At 40.5% G+C, this 17,662-nt stretch overlaps 1 protein-coding gene across 2 annotated transcripts in view; it reads left to right on the top strand.

The window, feature by feature from the left end:
* NAMPT (nicotinamide phosphoribosyltransferase) overlaps nucleotides 1-17,662 on the top strand; it is a 92,841-nt gene that overhangs the window by 70,731 nt on the left and 4,448 nt on the right. For both annotated transcript variants that reach the window (XM_056573562.1, XM_056573561.1), the window contains 4 exons: nucleotides 2,496-2,721; nucleotides 2,841-2,960; nucleotides 4,473-4,613; nucleotides 4,707-4,841. In XM_056573562.1, coding sequence (XP_056429537.1) covers nucleotides 2,496-2,721; nucleotides 2,841-2,960; nucleotides 4,473-4,613; nucleotides 4,707-4,841 — 622 coding nt within the window. The remainder of the gene's footprint in view (nucleotides 1-2,495; nucleotides 2,722-2,840; nucleotides 2,961-4,472; nucleotides 4,614-4,706; nucleotides 4,842-17,662) is intronic.

The following is a 17,662-nucleotide window of genomic DNA, read 5'->3' as shown; positions in this document are numbered from 1 at the left end:
CGGTTAAAATGATACCCTACTTATATAGGTTTGATTTTGTCGTACTTCTTGAAAAAATCATAACTACATGCAGGAAAATGTATATGTTTAACCCCTTGGGAATGGAGCCCATTATGACCCTAAGGACGGGAGCATTTTTTTTTCAAATCTGACCACTGTCACTTTAAGCATTAATAACTCTGGGATGCTTTTACTTATAAATTTGATTCCGAGACTGTTTTTTCTTTACATATTCTACTTTATGGAAGGGGTAAATTTTCGTTGATACTTGCATCATTTCTTGGTGAAAAATGCAAAAATTTGATGAAAAATTTGAAAATGTTGCATTTTTCTAACTTTGAAGCTCTCTGCTTGTAAGGAAAATAGACATTCCAAATTATATATTGATTCACAAATACGATATGTCTACTTTACTTTATATTTGCATCATAAAGTTGACCTGTTTTTACTTTTGGAAGACATCAGAGGGCTTCAAAGTTCAGCAGCAATTTTTCTCAAAATTTTCAAAATCTGAATTTTTCAGGGACCAGTTCAGGTTTGAAGTGGATTTGAAGGGCCTTCATATTAGAAATACCCCACAAATGACCCAATTATAAAAACTGCACCCCTCAAAGTATCCAAAATGACATTCAGTAAGTGTGTTAACCCTTTAGGTGTTTCACAGGAATAGCAGCAACGTGAAGGAGAAAATTCAAAATCTTACACTCTTACATCTTCTTTTACACTCGCATGTTCTTGTAGACACAGTTTTTGAATTTTTGCAAGTAGTAATAGGAGAAAAAGCCCCCCCAAAATTTGTAACCCAATTTCTCTCAAGTAAGGAAATATCTCATATTCGTATGTCAAGTGTTCGGCGGGCACTGTAGAGGGCTCAGAAGGGAAGGAGCAACAATGGGATTTTGGAGAGTGAATTGTGCTGAAATGGTTTTTGGGGGGCATGTCACATTTAGGAAGCCCCTTATGGTGCCAGAACAGCAGAAAACCCCACATGGCATACCATTTTGGAAACTACACCCCTCAAGGCACGTAACAATGGGTCCAGTTAGCCTTAAAGGACATTTCCGGTGCTCACTTTTCTTATTGTATCCGTTCCGGGCTGCAAAAAAAAAAATATATATAAGCTTTCTCTTGCCTGCCTACGCTCCCCCGGTGCTCCGGTACAGGCGTTCGGTCCCCGGGCTGTATTCTTCTTACTTCCTGTTAGCCCGGCATGTCACACGGAGCTTCAGCCTATGACTGGCCGAGGCGGGACATCGCTGCGGCCGGTGATAGGTTGAAGCTCCGTGTGACGTGCCGGGCTAAAAGGAAGTAAGAAGAATACAGCTGGTGACCGAACACCTGTACTGAAGCATCGGGGGAGCCTAGGCAGGTAAGAGAAAATTTGTTTTCTTTTATTTTTCAGCCCGGAACTGATAAAATAAAAGTGAGCACCGGACATCTCCTTTAACACCCCACAGGTGTTTGACGACTTTTCGTTAAAATTGGATGTGTAAATGAGAAAAAATTTCACTAGAGTGCAGCATTTTCCCCAAATTTGCAATTTTTACAAAGGGCCAGAGGCCGATGCAAAAGGATGACAAAGGATTGATAAAAAAAAAAAATCCCATTTACATCAATGGGATCCATTTACAACAGTTTGCAAACTGTTTGCAAAAAGGCTTAAACAAATTTATTGAGAGGCATGAGAACGGGACAGAGCCATGTGAATGAGCCCTTATTGTGAGGACTTCATCGTTTGTGGCCTTTCACTTACATTATTGACAGACCAATATACCCTTTTTTACACAGGGGGATGTACAGTCAACAGACAATGACATTTTAGGGCCCCACAGTGCCAGTGATCAGCTGAGGGACAGTCATTTTCGTGTTTGGCTGATCGTAGGGTTGGGTTTTTCCTTTTTAAAGTGCTAAAATTTTATTTTATTTATCAAGCTACAGCTGCCATTCAAAGAGCAATACATTGAGTAGTATCCCAATCTTGTGGACTACAGCTGTAACTTTATAGTTAAAATCAATCTGTAGCTCTAAAGGCAAATTATAACACTTGATCAAGTCAGCTTTTCCCCAGTTTATCCCCTTAAGGACGCAGGGTTTTTCAGTTTTTGGGCTTAGCTAGGCTATATCAGTAGATCGCCAATCATATGGTGTAATGCACGGTGACCCCGCGGCATATCGCGGGAGCCGGTGGAGGACATAAATATACGCCCTTCGTCGTTAAGGAGTTATAGTCCTAGAGAGTCCAAGTAAGGATTTCAGGGCCAAAGCATTAGCACATTGGTGGTCTAATATTGCTAATATTTTTTCTGTCACCGTTTGAATAGGTTAAATGAAGGACCATATTGAAATCTTTACATAATAAGTTCATGCACAGTTACCATATAGGTGACTTCATATTCTACAGCAAGTTTAAGTGATGCATAAAGGTGACCCAATGTCTCAATAAAGAGCGTAATACCGCCATCATTTAACACTTATCTCATTTTGATATGTTATAGCACAATCACTGCCTGGGGAAAAGACCATGAGAAGGATGCTTTTAAACACATTGTAACACAGTTCTCTTCAGTACCAGTCTCCGTGGTCAGTGATAGTTATGATATTTACAATGCCTGTGAGAAAATCTGGGGAGAAGATTTAAGAAGTTTAATAGAGTCAAGAAGTGCAGATGCTCCTTTGATAGTTCGACCAGACTCTGGAAATCCCCTTGATACAGTTTTAAAGGTAATGGAGAGCGTTTATTCCTACATTTTTTATTTACATTTCACACATTTATATGTAGGGCTCTTTTCTTGCATTGCGCATATTTATGTTTATATTAAAGTTATAATTTTAATTTCCAGGTGCTAGAGATTTTAGGAAGAAAATTTCCTGTGCAAGAAAATGAAAGGGGTTACAAAGTCTTGCCACCTTACATTCGTGTAATTCAAGGAGATGGTGTGGATATAAACACTTTGCAAGAGGTGAGGGCTGTGTTATAAATCTTGGACTTAACATTTTGGAGATTTATGAAATCCTGTGTAAAGGAAATGCTGACCAGTTGCCCATAGCACCCAACCAGATCGCTTCTTTTATTTTTCAGAGGACTATTTAGAAATGAAAGAAGTATTATGTTTGCTATGGGCAACTGGTCAGATTTCTCTGCACAGGTTTTGATAAATCTCCCCCTTTGTGCTTAACACTGCAAGTGATTACCTGTAAGAGTACATTGGCATACTCTACTTACTGCAGATGTGATGCTGTGTAAATCGGTGGAACTAAATAGGTGAACACCGATTCAGATCTGCAGCTTTAAATTTACAGCAAGCAGTATGTGTCAATATACCCTGAGGGTGCGGTCACATACTGTGCATTGCTGTAAACTTTCTGCAATTGATTTTAACCACTTAAGGACACAGGGCATACTGGTACTCCCTCATCCCCTGGTACTTACCTTTACACCCCAACGCCTTAAGTGGCTTTGAAGCAAGTGCAGGAGCTGCGCCCGTTTTAGAGCTGTGAGTATGGGCTACCATCAGTAGCCAGACTCACTTCTTATGGCAGGCAGGGGCAATCCCACCGCTGCTCGTCATTTAACACTTTAGACACTGATCACTATTGATCATTGCATCTAAAGTGAAGGTAGGAGGTTGCTGGTAGCTTAGTGGAGCTCACGAAACCCCCGCAAGGTGATCGGCGCAGGAGGGTCCCCCTTACCTGCCTTCTGCCGCCAATTCACTGATGTAGCTTGGGCTTAGCTAGGCTATATCAGTAGATCACCAATCATATGGTGTAATGCTATGCCATAGGCATAGCATTATACAGTGAATGCAATCTAATGATTGCATATATAAGTCCCCTATGGGGACTTAAAAAGTGTAAAATAAAAAAAATAAGAAAAGTCTCTAAAATTATATAAACCTCTAATAAAAAATAAATAAAATCACCCGTATTTTTCCATTGAAAAATTTACATATTATTTGGTATGCTTTCATAAATGTCTAAACTACTAAAATATATTATAATGTTTATGATCCCGCACGGTAAACTTTAAACAATACCAAACACCAAAAAGTAGAGCAGTTGCCCATAACAACCAAATTTCTTCTTTTACCTTAATCTTAAAAAAAAAATAATAATAATAATCTGGCTGCAATGAACAACTGCTCCACTTTTACTCTGGTATTATAAATCTCCCCCATTGAATTGTTTTGGTGCAGAAACACATTTTTAGCAGAAGATCCACAGCAAACTTGCAGCATGTGAACAAAAACTAAAGTTAAACTAAAATATTCTATTCAAATTCTATGTCATTCAGAAACTTTTTTTTGCAGTTTTGAAAGTATTAGGAAAAGAAATGGATAGCAATAGTACTTCCACTACTATAAATTACTTAATCAAAGAATTAGATGTATTGATGTCTAGATTCTATATCTGCCCTGTTTTTATGTCTGACTGTTCTATCTATTTTATTGAATATGACATAATATTTTCAGATTGTAGAGGGAATGAAGAAACATAAGTGGAGCATTGAGAATATTTCTTTTGGATCTGGAGGAGCTCTCCTACAGAAACTTACCAGAGACCTATTAAACTGCTCATTCAAGTGCAGCTATGTGGTGACTAATGGCCTCGGGGTATGCAGATAACTTTTTTTTATAAGACTAGAATGCACAGTTCTATAGCGTTTTTTTTTTTAATATAAATGTGGATATTGTATTTTTCTACAGGTAAATGTGTTTAAAGATCCGGTAGCTGATCCAAACAAAAGATCAAAGAAAGGGCGACTGTCTCTTCACAGAACTCCCACAAATGAGTTTGTGACCCTTGAAGAAGGAAAGGGTGATCTGGAGGAATACGGACCAGTAAGTAAAACAGCCATCTAGATCTTTTTTTCAGAAAAGTTAATAATCTCTGAAACAAACTGCTACTTAAAGGATCTCTTTACTTAAATGGGCACTGTCAGATACAAAAACATTTGATATGTTGGACAGCGTTGCAAAACAATATGTTTAGCAATTGCTTTCGTCAGAACATTTTGAGGATTTTATGCTGATAAAGCCAGTCAAAAAACTGGCCATCCCCCTCCCTGCTTGGACACATACTAGTTCAGCCGTGTCCAGTGGTCATCGCCTACGTCATGGACCCAGGTTTGATTGACAGCAGGTCCAGCACTGCTGTCCTCGCTCCCGGGCCCCCTCACTCTGCCTCGGTAAGTAAATAACTGCACTGCCACACCGGAACTGACATCAGAGCACTCCTAGCCTCACTTATGCTGTAAGTGCTAGGAGTGTACGGGGGAAAACAGCTGATGTCTGCTGGTGCAGCTACCGGGATCGCTGACGCATCAGCCCTTTCTCTGCTGCTCATATAGCCGCTGGCCGCCGCTCACATCTCTCCCATAGCAGACGACCGCAACTCACATCTCTACCTCCCATAGCTGCCCGCCCCACCACTCACATGACCGCGCACCTCCGCTCACATCTCTGCCCACCCGCCGCTCACATCTGCAACTCCCAGCATGCCCTGACAGTGTGGAATTTTAGTTTTGCTAATGCTAGGGGAGATGTAACCATCTGCCTGCTCACATCTCCCCTAGCATTAGCAAAACTACAACTACCAGCATGCCCTGACATTGTGGACATGCTGGGAGTTGTAGTTTTGCTAATGCTAGGGGAGATGTGAGCAGACAGCATACTGAGGGAGGGGTATGCAAGCAAAGCAGGAAGGGGACGTGCATGTTCTTGTTCATCTAGGGACAAATGACCTGGCTTGCAATGAAGTTTCAGAGGTGAAGGAATATTTTATCACACGTGGTAATGATGTACAGGATTTTGCATCCACTGTTTAATTTTCTGAAGACTTATGCGGTTGCAGTACGGTTTTTAAACCGGAGTCAAAACCGTGGTTGACCACGTTTTTGTCTCTGGTTTAAAAACCGTACTGCAACCGCATACGTGTTTTTTTAACATGGACGTCAATGGGAAACTCACATGTATACAGTTCTATACAGGAAACCGTATACGGTTTTTACTTTGCACATGTGCATTTGCATCATTAAGTCCCCACCCAACACCCCTCCCATTAAAAATGGACAAAATTATCAAAAATTTATGGGTTGTTTTTTTTTTTTTTTAATAAAAACGGACGGAACTACATGCACTTTTAAAAACAGTATACAGTTTAAAAACGCATACGGTTTACTTTTTCCCCATACTGTTCCATCCGTTTATTTGCCATACGGTTTTCTTTAGCAAAAACGGATTAAAAACAGTATGGCAAAAACATGATGTGAACCCAGCCTTAGTAGTGAGCAAGCAAAACCATTAACCGATTTATTTAACCAATCACTGGTAACAGGAGTCGTCCCAGAAGATTGAAAATTAGCAAATGTTGTGCCCATTCACAAGAAAGGTAGTAGGGAGGAATCAAGCAACTATAGGCCAGTAAATCTGACATCAATAGTGGGGAAATTAATGAAAACCCTACTAAATTTAGGATTGTGGAATATCTGAAATCCCATGGATTGCAAGATAAAAAACATGGGTTTACTTCAGGGAGATCTTGTCAAACAAATCTTATAGATTTTTTTTGACTGGGCGACTAAAATAATAGATGGCGGAGGAGCAGTAGATATCACATATCTAGATTTTAGTAAGGCTTTTGACACTGTCCCACATAGAAGACTTATAAATTAACTACAGTCATTGAGCTTGTACTCCCAGATTGTTGAGTGGATTAGGCAGTGGCTGAGTAACAGACAACAGAGGGTTGTAGTCAATGGAGTATATTCAGAGCAAGGTCTTGTCACCAGTGGGATACCTCAGGGATCTGTACTGGGACCAAGATTGTTTAATAACCTAATAAGTGATATTGCAAAAGGTCTCGATGGTAAGGTATGTCTTTTTGCTGATGACACAAAGATATGTAACAGGGTTGATGTTTCTGGAGGGATCTGCCAAATGGAAAAGTATTTAGGAAAACTAGAAGAATTGTAGATTGTAATTTAATGTGGACAAGTGCAAGATAATGCACCTGGGGCGTAAAAACCCTCAGGCAGAATATAGAATATTTGACACAGTCCTGACATCAGAGGAAAGGGATTTAGGAGTAATTATTTCAGAAGACTTAAAGGTAGAAATACAATGTAATAGAGCAGCAGGAAACGCTAGCAGATTGCTTGGATGTATAGGGAGAGGTATAAGCAGTAGAAAGAGAGAAGTGCTCATGCCCTGTACAGAACACTGGTGAGGCCTAACTTGGCGTATTGTGCGCAGTACTGGAGGCCGTATCTCCAAAAGGATATAAATACTCTAGAGACAGTTCAGAGAAGAGCTACTAAACTAGTACATGGATTGCAGGATAAAACTTACCAGGAAAGGTTAAAGGACCTTAACATGTATAGCTTGGAAGAAAGAAGAGACAGAGGGGATATGATAGACTTTTAAATACATAAAGGGAATCAACATGGTAAAGGAGGAGAAGATACTCAAAAGAAGGAAAACTACCGCAAGAGGACATACTTTTAAACCTTTGCCCCTCTTATTTAAAACTAATATCAGGAAGTATTACTTTACTGAGAGAGTAGTGGATGCATGGGATAGCCTTCCTGCAGAAGTGGTTGCTGCAAATACAGTGAAGGAGTTTAAACATGCATGGGATAAGCATAAGGCTATCCTTCATATAAGATAGGGCCAGGGACTATTGATAAGATTCAGATTATTGGGCAGACTAGATGGGCCAAATGGTTCCTATCTGCCGACACATTCTATGTTCCTGTGCACAGTCAGGCCACGCCCCCTGCCTTGGAGAGGAATTCAAGCAAGTGAGCAACAATAAAAGTGTAATAGAAAAAAAAAAAAGGTGCTAGACACATAAAAATTAAATGTACATTGTCAGGATGATGTACTGAGTAATATATATATATATATTTTTTAAATTGTTGGATCTGACAGGTACGCTTTAAATGTATTTATTTATTTTAACTATCAAACAGAGAAGCTTTATTGAAATGCACAGTGAACACATCAGTAGTACAAAAATGTATAAAATAACTGGTCCTTAGACCAAACAATAACCAGAACATCCAGGTACAATTTAACATCCATTAGTATATCCCATCATACATACATAGTATAGGTAACGTAAAGTATAATTACCACCCAACAGAGAGGACACAGGATCAATACAGAGAGAAACCATGGTGCATATCAGGACAATAAGATGAAGAGAACAAAGGTTCCCAAACTAGATTAAAACAGTCCACTTGATCTTCCCTAACAGCAGACAATTTTTCGTTCGACATAATAGTTAACCCTCTCCACTACTCTCGCAAAATGCAGGTCTGGTTTCCGCCATTGAGAAGCAATATGAATGCGTTTGGCAAGCAGGATATATTGAGAAAATTTAAATGTACGAAACTGCATTCTAGGTGGTTTGTGGCTTAAGAGACAGTAGGACGGGGTACGTGGTACTCGGCAGGAGAGAATAGATGACAGCATATCTAGTATCCGTCTCCACAATCCTGCTACTATAGGACAGCTCCACAAAGTGTGGTACAATGTACACCTAGCCCCGCATTCACGATAGCACAGTAGGGAAACGAGAGGGTAGATAGTATAGAGTGTTGGCACCCTATAGGAACGGTGCAATATCCGTAATGAGGTTTCCACAAGAGATACCTGCCAGCTGCCTTTACTAATAGTGCAACACTCCTTCCACTGTGAGTGAGTGTTTGTATGTATATCTGTATCCCAGTCTATCATAAATTTAAGTTTAACGTCCTTAGGTGGAGAATTAAAATGTGCATATAAATGTGAATGTAAGCCTGGCATATCTGAAGAGTGCAACATATGTCGTTCAAATGGAGTGGGGAGAATTTGTGTGCCTTGATGTAGCTGTGTGGCATAAAACAATAAAACTTGTCTCGCCCTAAAATGTTCCCGTACGGGTATGGTGTGGCGTTGGTACAGGGTGGGCAGGGAGTGACCAGCCAATAGGTCATTCAAGCAGAAAATATTATGCTCCTGTCACCAAAGGAAAGAGGGTGCTGCTAATCCTGGAGAAAAAGATGGATTATGTAGATAAGGAAGAAGTGGAGAAGGAAGAGATTGCAGAGAAAATTTGAAACTAACCTGACGCCAGAGAGAGAGCGTATAAGGTGACTTGTGCAGAGGAGGGAAGAAGAGCAGATATAGGTGATGTGGACCACATAAGGGCAGCTAACGAGTAGGGTGTGACTTAGGACTCCTCCAGACCAACCCAACCTTGGAGCTCCCCTCTTCACATTAATCAGCGCAAGTTGTGCTATACGAGCTGCATAGTAATATTTAAGTAAATTTGATACTGAGAGACCCCCCCCCACCCTCCTATGAAGATGCATAGTGGCCCATCCAATCCTAGGTTGTTTGTAGGACCATATATACTCAAAGATATCCTTCTTTAGGACAGGTATGGTTTTTATTTATTTTAATCTGTCAGTAAGACAGTGGTTTGAACACTACCCAGCCTGTTTTTGCTGTTTTCTGCAGCTGTCCCAGGTCCAAAGGGTCAAAGACCTTGGTAATTTAATACAGAGTCATTGCTAGGAATGTACAACATGATAACACTGTATAAAGAATGCAAAGGTTAGCTTGTGAATGCATGGCAACAAACAGCTCAAATGTTCAGCTGCTGGCTGCATTTGGACATAAAGACCTTCTTGGCAAACATCCTCAAGTAAATTTTCCAAAGAATAAATGTAGGTGGGGGAAATTGGCCCCTAGATAACTTTAACATGTTACATGTTGACTTTAAAAAAAAAATAAAGAATTAAAAAAATTGCACATAGGAGTGCATGTATGTAGAGATGAGCGAACTTCCAGTAATTCGATTTGTCATGAACTTCTCGGCTCTGCATTTGCTGACATTAGCCTGAATAAATGAGTTCAGCTTTCAGGTGCTCCGATGGGCTGGAAAAGGTGGATACAGTCCTAAGAGAGAGTCTCCTAGGACTGTATCCACCTTTTCCAGCCCACCAGAGCACCTGAAAGCTGAACTCATTTATGCAGGCTAAAGTCAGTAAACGCTGAGCCAAGAAGTTAGTGACGAATCAAATTACTGGAAGTTCGTTCGTCTCTATGTGTATGTATACACACACACACACACACACACTCATTCAGTATCTCGCAGAAGTGAGTACACCCCCCTCACCCCCAGTGTCGTGTGGTACAAGATCTCTGGTGTGACTAGGAAGTAGGTGTCTTAAATTTGGTGTTATCACTCTCACACTCCCTACTACTGGTCATGAAGTTCAACATGGCACCTTATTGCAAAGAAGGGGCTCTTTTTAGGATCTAAAAAAAAAAATTTTTTGTAAGAAGAAATAAAGATTGGCATGACTCTGAAATTAAGCTATAGCAAGACGGAACAACAGTTTCACTGGACAGGTTCCACTCAGAACAGGCCTCGCCATGGTCGATTAAAAAAGTTGAGTTCACGTACATCATATCTAGAGGTTATCTTTGGGAAACAGACGTTTATGTACAGCCAGTATTGCTGCAGAGGTGAAAGGGGTGGAGGGTCAGCCTGTCAGTGCTTAGGCCATACACGGCACACTGCATCAAATTGGTCTGTCATCCCAGAAGGAAGCCTCTTCTAAAGATGCACAGGAAAGCCACAAAAAGTTTGCTGAAGACAAGCAGACTAAGGACCTCAATTACTGGAACCATGCCTTGTGGTCTGATGAGACGAAGATAAACTAATTTGGTTCAGATGGTTTCAAGTGTGTGTAGCAATAACCATTTAATGAGTACAAAGACAAGTGTGTTGTGCCTGCAGTCAAGCATAGTGGGTGGAGTGTCAGGGTCTGGGGCTACATGAATGCTGCTGGCAATGAGGAGCTACAGTTCAATGAGGAAACCTTGAATGCCAACATCTACTGTGACATACTGAAGCAGAGCACGATTCATTCCATTCCGAGATTGGGCCAAAGAGCAGTATTCCAACATAATGACCCCGAACACTCCTTCAAGATGACAACTGCCTTGCTAAAGAAGCTGTAGGTAAAGGTGATGGACTGGCCAAGCATGCTCCAGACCTAAACCCTATTATGTATCTGTGGGGCATCCTCAAACAGAAGGTGAGGGAGTGCAGTGTCTATAACATCCGCCAGTTCTGTGATGTCATGGAGGAGTGAAAGTAGACTCCAGTGGCAACCTGTTAGGATCTGGCAAACTCCATGCCTAAGAGGCTTAAGGCAGTACTGGAAAAATAATGGTGACATCACAAAATATTGACATTTCCACTAAGGCTAAGTTTCTACTTGTTGTTTTTGTCCTCTTTTATAATGTGAAAAAATGCCTGAAAAAAACGCCAGTGCAATTTCCTGCATCTGGCGTTTTTTCATTTAAGTGGAAATTGCTTTCTTGGCCCCTTTGCGGTTAAAAAAAAAAAAATTGTTGGGTACTGGAAAAAAAAGATGCAGTAGTCATGGAAAAATTATTTAACGAAATTCCTATTTTTTTTTATAACAAAATTTTTATTAATTTTTAAACAGGGATCAATTTATGTGGGCGGGCAGGGCACTAAAAATGTAACCGATAATAATAAAAAAATGTGTGTTTTTCACCTTTTTTTCTTTATTTTTTATATATTTTTTTTTAGGTAGTACTACTACTCCCAGCATCGGACACACTGTTCCATGATGAGAGTAGTAGTTCCTGTACTAATAGACAGATCGCCCTGGGTGTCACTCCTGACACCCGATGCAATCGTCCATACTATAGCAAAGATGCGGAGCGGCTCTATACAGCGCTCGCATCTCTGCACTATACTCCAGGCCGGCCAGTGATGTGATTTACAAATTCACCTCATTCACCAAATTCACCTCATTCATTTCGCTCTCAGCGGGAAATATGAATGGTGAGTGGCCGGCCGGAGTACAGAGCAGAGATGCGAGCGCATTAGAAAGCCACTCTGCATCTCAAGGATGAAGGATGATCGCAATGGGTGTCAGGTACTACTGCTCCCAGCATGGAGCAGAGTGTGCTCCATGTTGGGAGCAGTAGTACCTGCAGTTAAGGACAGATCACAGCGCATGTCACTCCTGACACCCGCTGTGATCCTCCTGTATAATGTATAGATGTGGCCGGCCGCTGTTCTATGGTCCCCTGCACTGACGTATATACACACATATTCATATTTCCCACAGAGAGTTGTGATTAGCTGGAACCATCTGACCAATCACAGCTCTCTGTAGGAAATATGAATTGGTGTATATAGAAGTCAGTGCAGGGGACCATAGAAGAGCGGCCGGCCACATCTATACATTATACAGGAGGATCGCAACGGGTGTCAGAGGTACAGGTACTACTACTCCCATCATGGGACAGTGTGTTCCATGCTGGGAGTAGTAGTAGTACCTAAAAAATATTTTTTTTAAATGTGAAAAACACACTACATTTTTCTTATTGATGGCTACAATTTTAGTGCCCTGCCCTCCCACATAAATTGATCCCTGTTTTAAAAATTAGTAAAAAGTTTGTTATAAAAGATACATTTTGTTAGATACAATTTTTTCCATCACTACTGTATTTTTTATTTATTTTTTTATGGTACCCTACGAAATTTTATTAAAAGGTATCTCCATTACTTTTTTGGATTGCTAAAATCCAAAAAAGAATTAAAAACGCCTGCAAAAATGCCAAAGTTAAAACCCACATGTCGTTTTCCTTGGCGTTTTTGGTACTCCCATAGACTTCATGCTGCGACTTTGCAAAACCACCTCTAAAAAAAAGAGTGAAAAAAAGCCAAACTGAAAAACGCAAAGTGGAAAAAGAATTTTTTGTGATTTCTCAGCTAACATCAGGCCGCAGCATTTTATCAATGGAAAAACGCCATGGGCCGTTTTCGGCGTTTTTTGGGGAAAAATTTACACAAAAAAAGTTGAAACTTAGCCTTAGGGGTGTACTCTCTTTAGTTGCCAGGGTTTAGACATTTATGGCCTTGTGTTGCGTTATTTTGAGGAGATACAACATTAAACACGGTTATACAGGCTGTGCACTCGTTACTTTACATTGTAGCAAAGGGTCATTTCTTCAGTGCTGTCACATGAAAAGATATAATAAAATACATAGAAAAATGTGAGGGGTGTTCTCACTTATGTGAGAGATTGGCCCTGATTTATCTATCAACCTGAAACCCTAATTGTCTGTTTTTTTTTTTTTTCCTTAAAGCAACCAATCACAACTCAACTTTCACTTTTTTTTTGTAAGTCCCTGTATTAGTCGCTGATGTCCACCATTAACCCCTCAGATGTCGTGATGAATACAGATCACTGCATCTGCGGCAATGCAGAGCTCTATATGGGATCAGATCAGCCAAGATGGTAGCTGGAGGTCCCCTCACCTGCCTCTGTCCGTCCATCGGCATCGTCTTCTCTGGTCTGACATCGAGCAGACAGAGAAGAAGATTGACGGTAATACTCATCAGTGCTCTGCTTATGGATAGCACTGAACAGTTTTAGCATCCAAATGATTGCTATAAATAGTCCCCTATGGAGACATAAAAAGTGTTTAAAAAAAATAAAGTGAAAAATCCCCTCCCCAATAAAAAAAATAAAATTGCCCCTTTTCCCATTTTTACCCCCAAAAAGCGTTAAAAAAAATGAATATATTTGGTATTGCTGCATGCATAATCTGAGCAAACTATCAAAATATACTGTAAATTATTCCTTATAGTGAACGGCGTTAATGTAAAAAAAAAAAAAAAAAAAAAAAAAGTCCACAATTGCTGTTTTGGTCACATCACATTTCAAATAAAAATGATAAAATGCGATCAAATACTCAGATATACACAAAAGTAGTACCAGAAAAACTATAGATCAAAGGGCAAAAAATGAGCCCTCATACAGCCTCCTATATGGGAAAAAAATAGTTTAGGTGGTCAAAATAGGAAAACTTTAAACCTATTTTGTGAAAAAAGTTTTGTTTTTTAAAAACCGTACAATAATAGAAATGTATGTAATCATTGGTATCATTTAAATTGTATTGTCCCACAGAATAAAGAAAACATGTCATTTTTACTGTTAAGAGTACAGCGGAAAAAACAAAACCCTCATGTTTTCTTTTCAATTTCCTCACACAAATAATATTTTTTGGGGTTTGCCGTACATTTTATGGTAAAATGAGTAATGTCATTACAAAGTAAAATTGGTCATGCAAAAAACAAGCCCTCACATGGTCTGTAGATAGAAATATAAAAGTTATGGTTTTTAGAAGGCGTGCAATGGGCTGTTTACTTAAGGGGTTATAATTTAAATCACCTCTTTTCCCATTTTATCCAAATAAAGTCTCTATACATCAAAAAAGTGGATGTTATTGGTATTGCCGAAATGTCCAAACTAATAAAAAAATGTTTGTTCTGGTTACAAAGCGGTAAATGAAAACCTTTACCCAGTTCAAGAAACCACCCACACGTGCCACCACCAGCTCAATAAGACAATACAAAGTGTGTGTGTATATATATATATTTATATATAATGTATGTGTACAGTGGTCCCTCAACATACGATGGTAATCCGTTCCAAATGAACCATCGTTTGTTGAAACCATCCTATGTTGAGGGATCCGTGCAATGTAAAGTATAGGATGTTATACTCGCCTGTCCCCGCCGCTCTGGAACGCTGCCTTGGATGTCACCCTCCATCGCTGTCCCCGGGGTGTCCCCGACGCTCAGGACGTCTCTGCTTCCCCGGGATCCTTGCTCTCCGTCGCCACCATCACGTCACTACGCAAAACTGCTCCTATTGGAGGACAGGACAGCGTGCGCGGCGACGTGATGACGACGATGGAGAGCGTGGGCTATGCAGGGAATCCCGAAGAGGACGCTCCGGAGCCCCAAGGACAGGTAAGAGACATCACCGGAGCACACGGGGCACCGTAAACGGCTATCCGGTGGCAGCTGAAGCAGTCTGCGCTGCTGGATAGCCGTTTATGCGATGGCCCCGACATACAAAAGCATTGTATGTTGATGCTGCCTTAAACATGCAATGGCCTCTGAGAGGCCATCGCATGTTGAAATTATCGTAGGTTGGGGGATCACTGTATATATATATATATATATATATATATATATATATATATATATATATATATATATATATATATATATATATATATATATATATATATATATATATATATATATATATATATATATATATATATATATATATATATATATATATATATATATATATATATATATATATATGTGTATGTATATATATATAGCAACCAAGTAAACGCAGCAGCACTCCAGCGTAGTGAAGAATAGTGACTTTTATTTATCACCAATATGCAATAGCGACGTTTCAACCACCTCACGTGGCCGTCCTCAAGCAGTGCAAGTTACATAGTGAGTGCATTAAATAGGGAGAGACAATGTGACCTCACTTCCTGTGGGCGTACAATAATTTGCATGTATAAACAAACAAGTAAGTTTACAGTAATATACCTCCTATACATCTCATGTACAGGGAACCCTGTTCTACTGCAAAAATAAAGTGTAACAACAAAAAATTTAAAAAAACAAAACATTTGTGCTACGCATACAATAAACGATTGCTATGCAGTGCAGTGTTATGAAGCATTGTTCCGTGCCAATCAGTCCATACCTCCAGTCCCAGACGTGGGACCCGAACATACAGATCTCAAACAATCCCCCTGATACCTCCATAGGAACAAAAAAAGCAATGTGATAGATGATCGGCGTCCTTGCCGACTGTAGTGATTTCCGGTGACCGGATCCAAACTTCCGGTTCAAAGGCCTGTGGTATTCCAGTTCACGCATGCGTGGTGTTCCAGCTGGAGACTACAAGCCATCTTGAGTATTGGCAGGCCCTCTCTCGTAGTATTGGCGCCTGCGCACTTGTCGACCGAGCTCGCGCCTGCGCCTCGGCGCCTTGAGCTCCCGGTCAGCCATCTTAGGTGCTGGAAAGTGGACAATTTAAGGCTTGACATAGTCCCTGTGTTGCCAGTACTTCTCCCAGCGGGCCCCCGGTGTCAGTGCAACTGATGGTTGTTTCCCCACTGGTAGGGGTTGTTCACCAGTGCACCGTGATACCTGCTAGACCACCTATATGGTACGGGTTCTAGCAGAGAAGACACCGGCCCCTGATATGGAGAATTAATGTACCCGATGGATGTCTAGCCCGTCCACAGCATCCAGTTCTCCATAGCAGGAAAGCGCCACTCTAGTTAAACTGGAGTCCACATCCTGGCCCAAAGCAGATAATAAAAAAATATAAGATATATAAAAAAAGGGACAGAGGATAATCCTAATGGAGGTTTCAGCTTTCAGGTGGATGATGGAGATCTCGTCGGGTTTCCACGTCGGACCTGGATCAGAACACAAAAAGAAAGTATTATTAATGTGATAAAGGAAATAGTGTATATATTACAAAATATTTAACTAGAAAAACACTTATTACACAGGTCAGGATGTGTCATGTTATCTCAATTTAGGCGTTACAAATAGCATGTGTTACCTTAAAGTCATCATTCAGACCCTCTGGTTTGAGGGTAGGAAGTTGGAAAATCCATTTGAGTTCCTTCTTTTTTAGTAAACTTACACGGTCCCCACCCCTTTTAAGGGGGGGGGACGTGATCAACTAGCATGCATTTCAGGTCCTTTTCTACATGGCCTGCCTCTAGAAAATGCTTCGGAACTGGTAGGTCTTGTTTTTGTTTCCGTATAGTGTAACGGTGTTGATTCATACGTGTTTTGAAATCATAGGTCGTTTCTCCTACATATAGTTTTTTGCAGGGGCACCATAGTATATAGATGACAAAATCACTCGTACATGTCAAATAGTAGGGGATTTTATATTCTCTACCAGTAGTAGGGTGTTGAAAAAAACTGCCTTTCACCATGTAGGTGCAATTCACGCATCTTCTACACGGGTAAGAGCCAGTGTTTTCCACTGTCAAAAATCTCTGAGTCTGTTTCCTCAGGGATACATCCGCCTTGATGATTTGGTCTTTCAGATTCCTAGGGCGTCTATAAGCCATCAAAGGTGGTATTCGAAATTCAGGAATGCTTGGGTACTCCTTCTGGAGCAGCACCCAAAATTTCCTCAATATGGTAGATATTTTTCCAGAGGTATTATTGTATGTTGACACAAACGCTACTCTTTTGTTCATGGAAGCGTGTTTAGTGGGGTTTAAAAGATCATGTCTAGAGGCTGCTTGAACCTTATCCCGGCAGCTGGAAATAAGTTTCCTCGGGTACCCTCTCTGTAAAAAATTGTCTGCTATTTTATCCATAGCTGGTTCGAGTTTGTCAGGAGTGCTGACGATCCTTTTCACCCTCAATAACTGACTGGTGGGCAGGGACCTCAGCATCGACTTAGGGTGGCAGCTGTCATATTTCAAAATGGAGTTGCAGTCTGTATCCTTAGTGTAGAGGTCAGTGGATAAGCAATTGCCACTGACCTCTACCCAGGTGTCCAAAAATTGGACACCAGACTTGGAAGAGGTAAGAGTAAGGTAAGGTAAGAGTGAGGTCCCTGCCCACCAGTCAGTTATTGAGGGTGAAAAGGATCGTCAGCACTCCTGACAAACTCGAACCAGCTATGGATAAAATAGCAGACAATTTTTTACAGAGAGGGTACCCGAGGAAACTTATTTCCAGCTGCCGGGATAAG

Source organism: Hyla sarda, chromosome 4 (genome assembly GCF_029499605.1).
Source record: "Hyla sarda isolate aHylSar1 chromosome 4, aHylSar1.hap1, whole genome shotgun sequence".
Taxonomy (NCBI): Eukaryota; Metazoa; Chordata; class Amphibia; order Anura; family Hylidae; genus Hyla; species Hyla sarda.
This window is presented reverse-complemented; position numbering and strand designations above follow the sequence as displayed.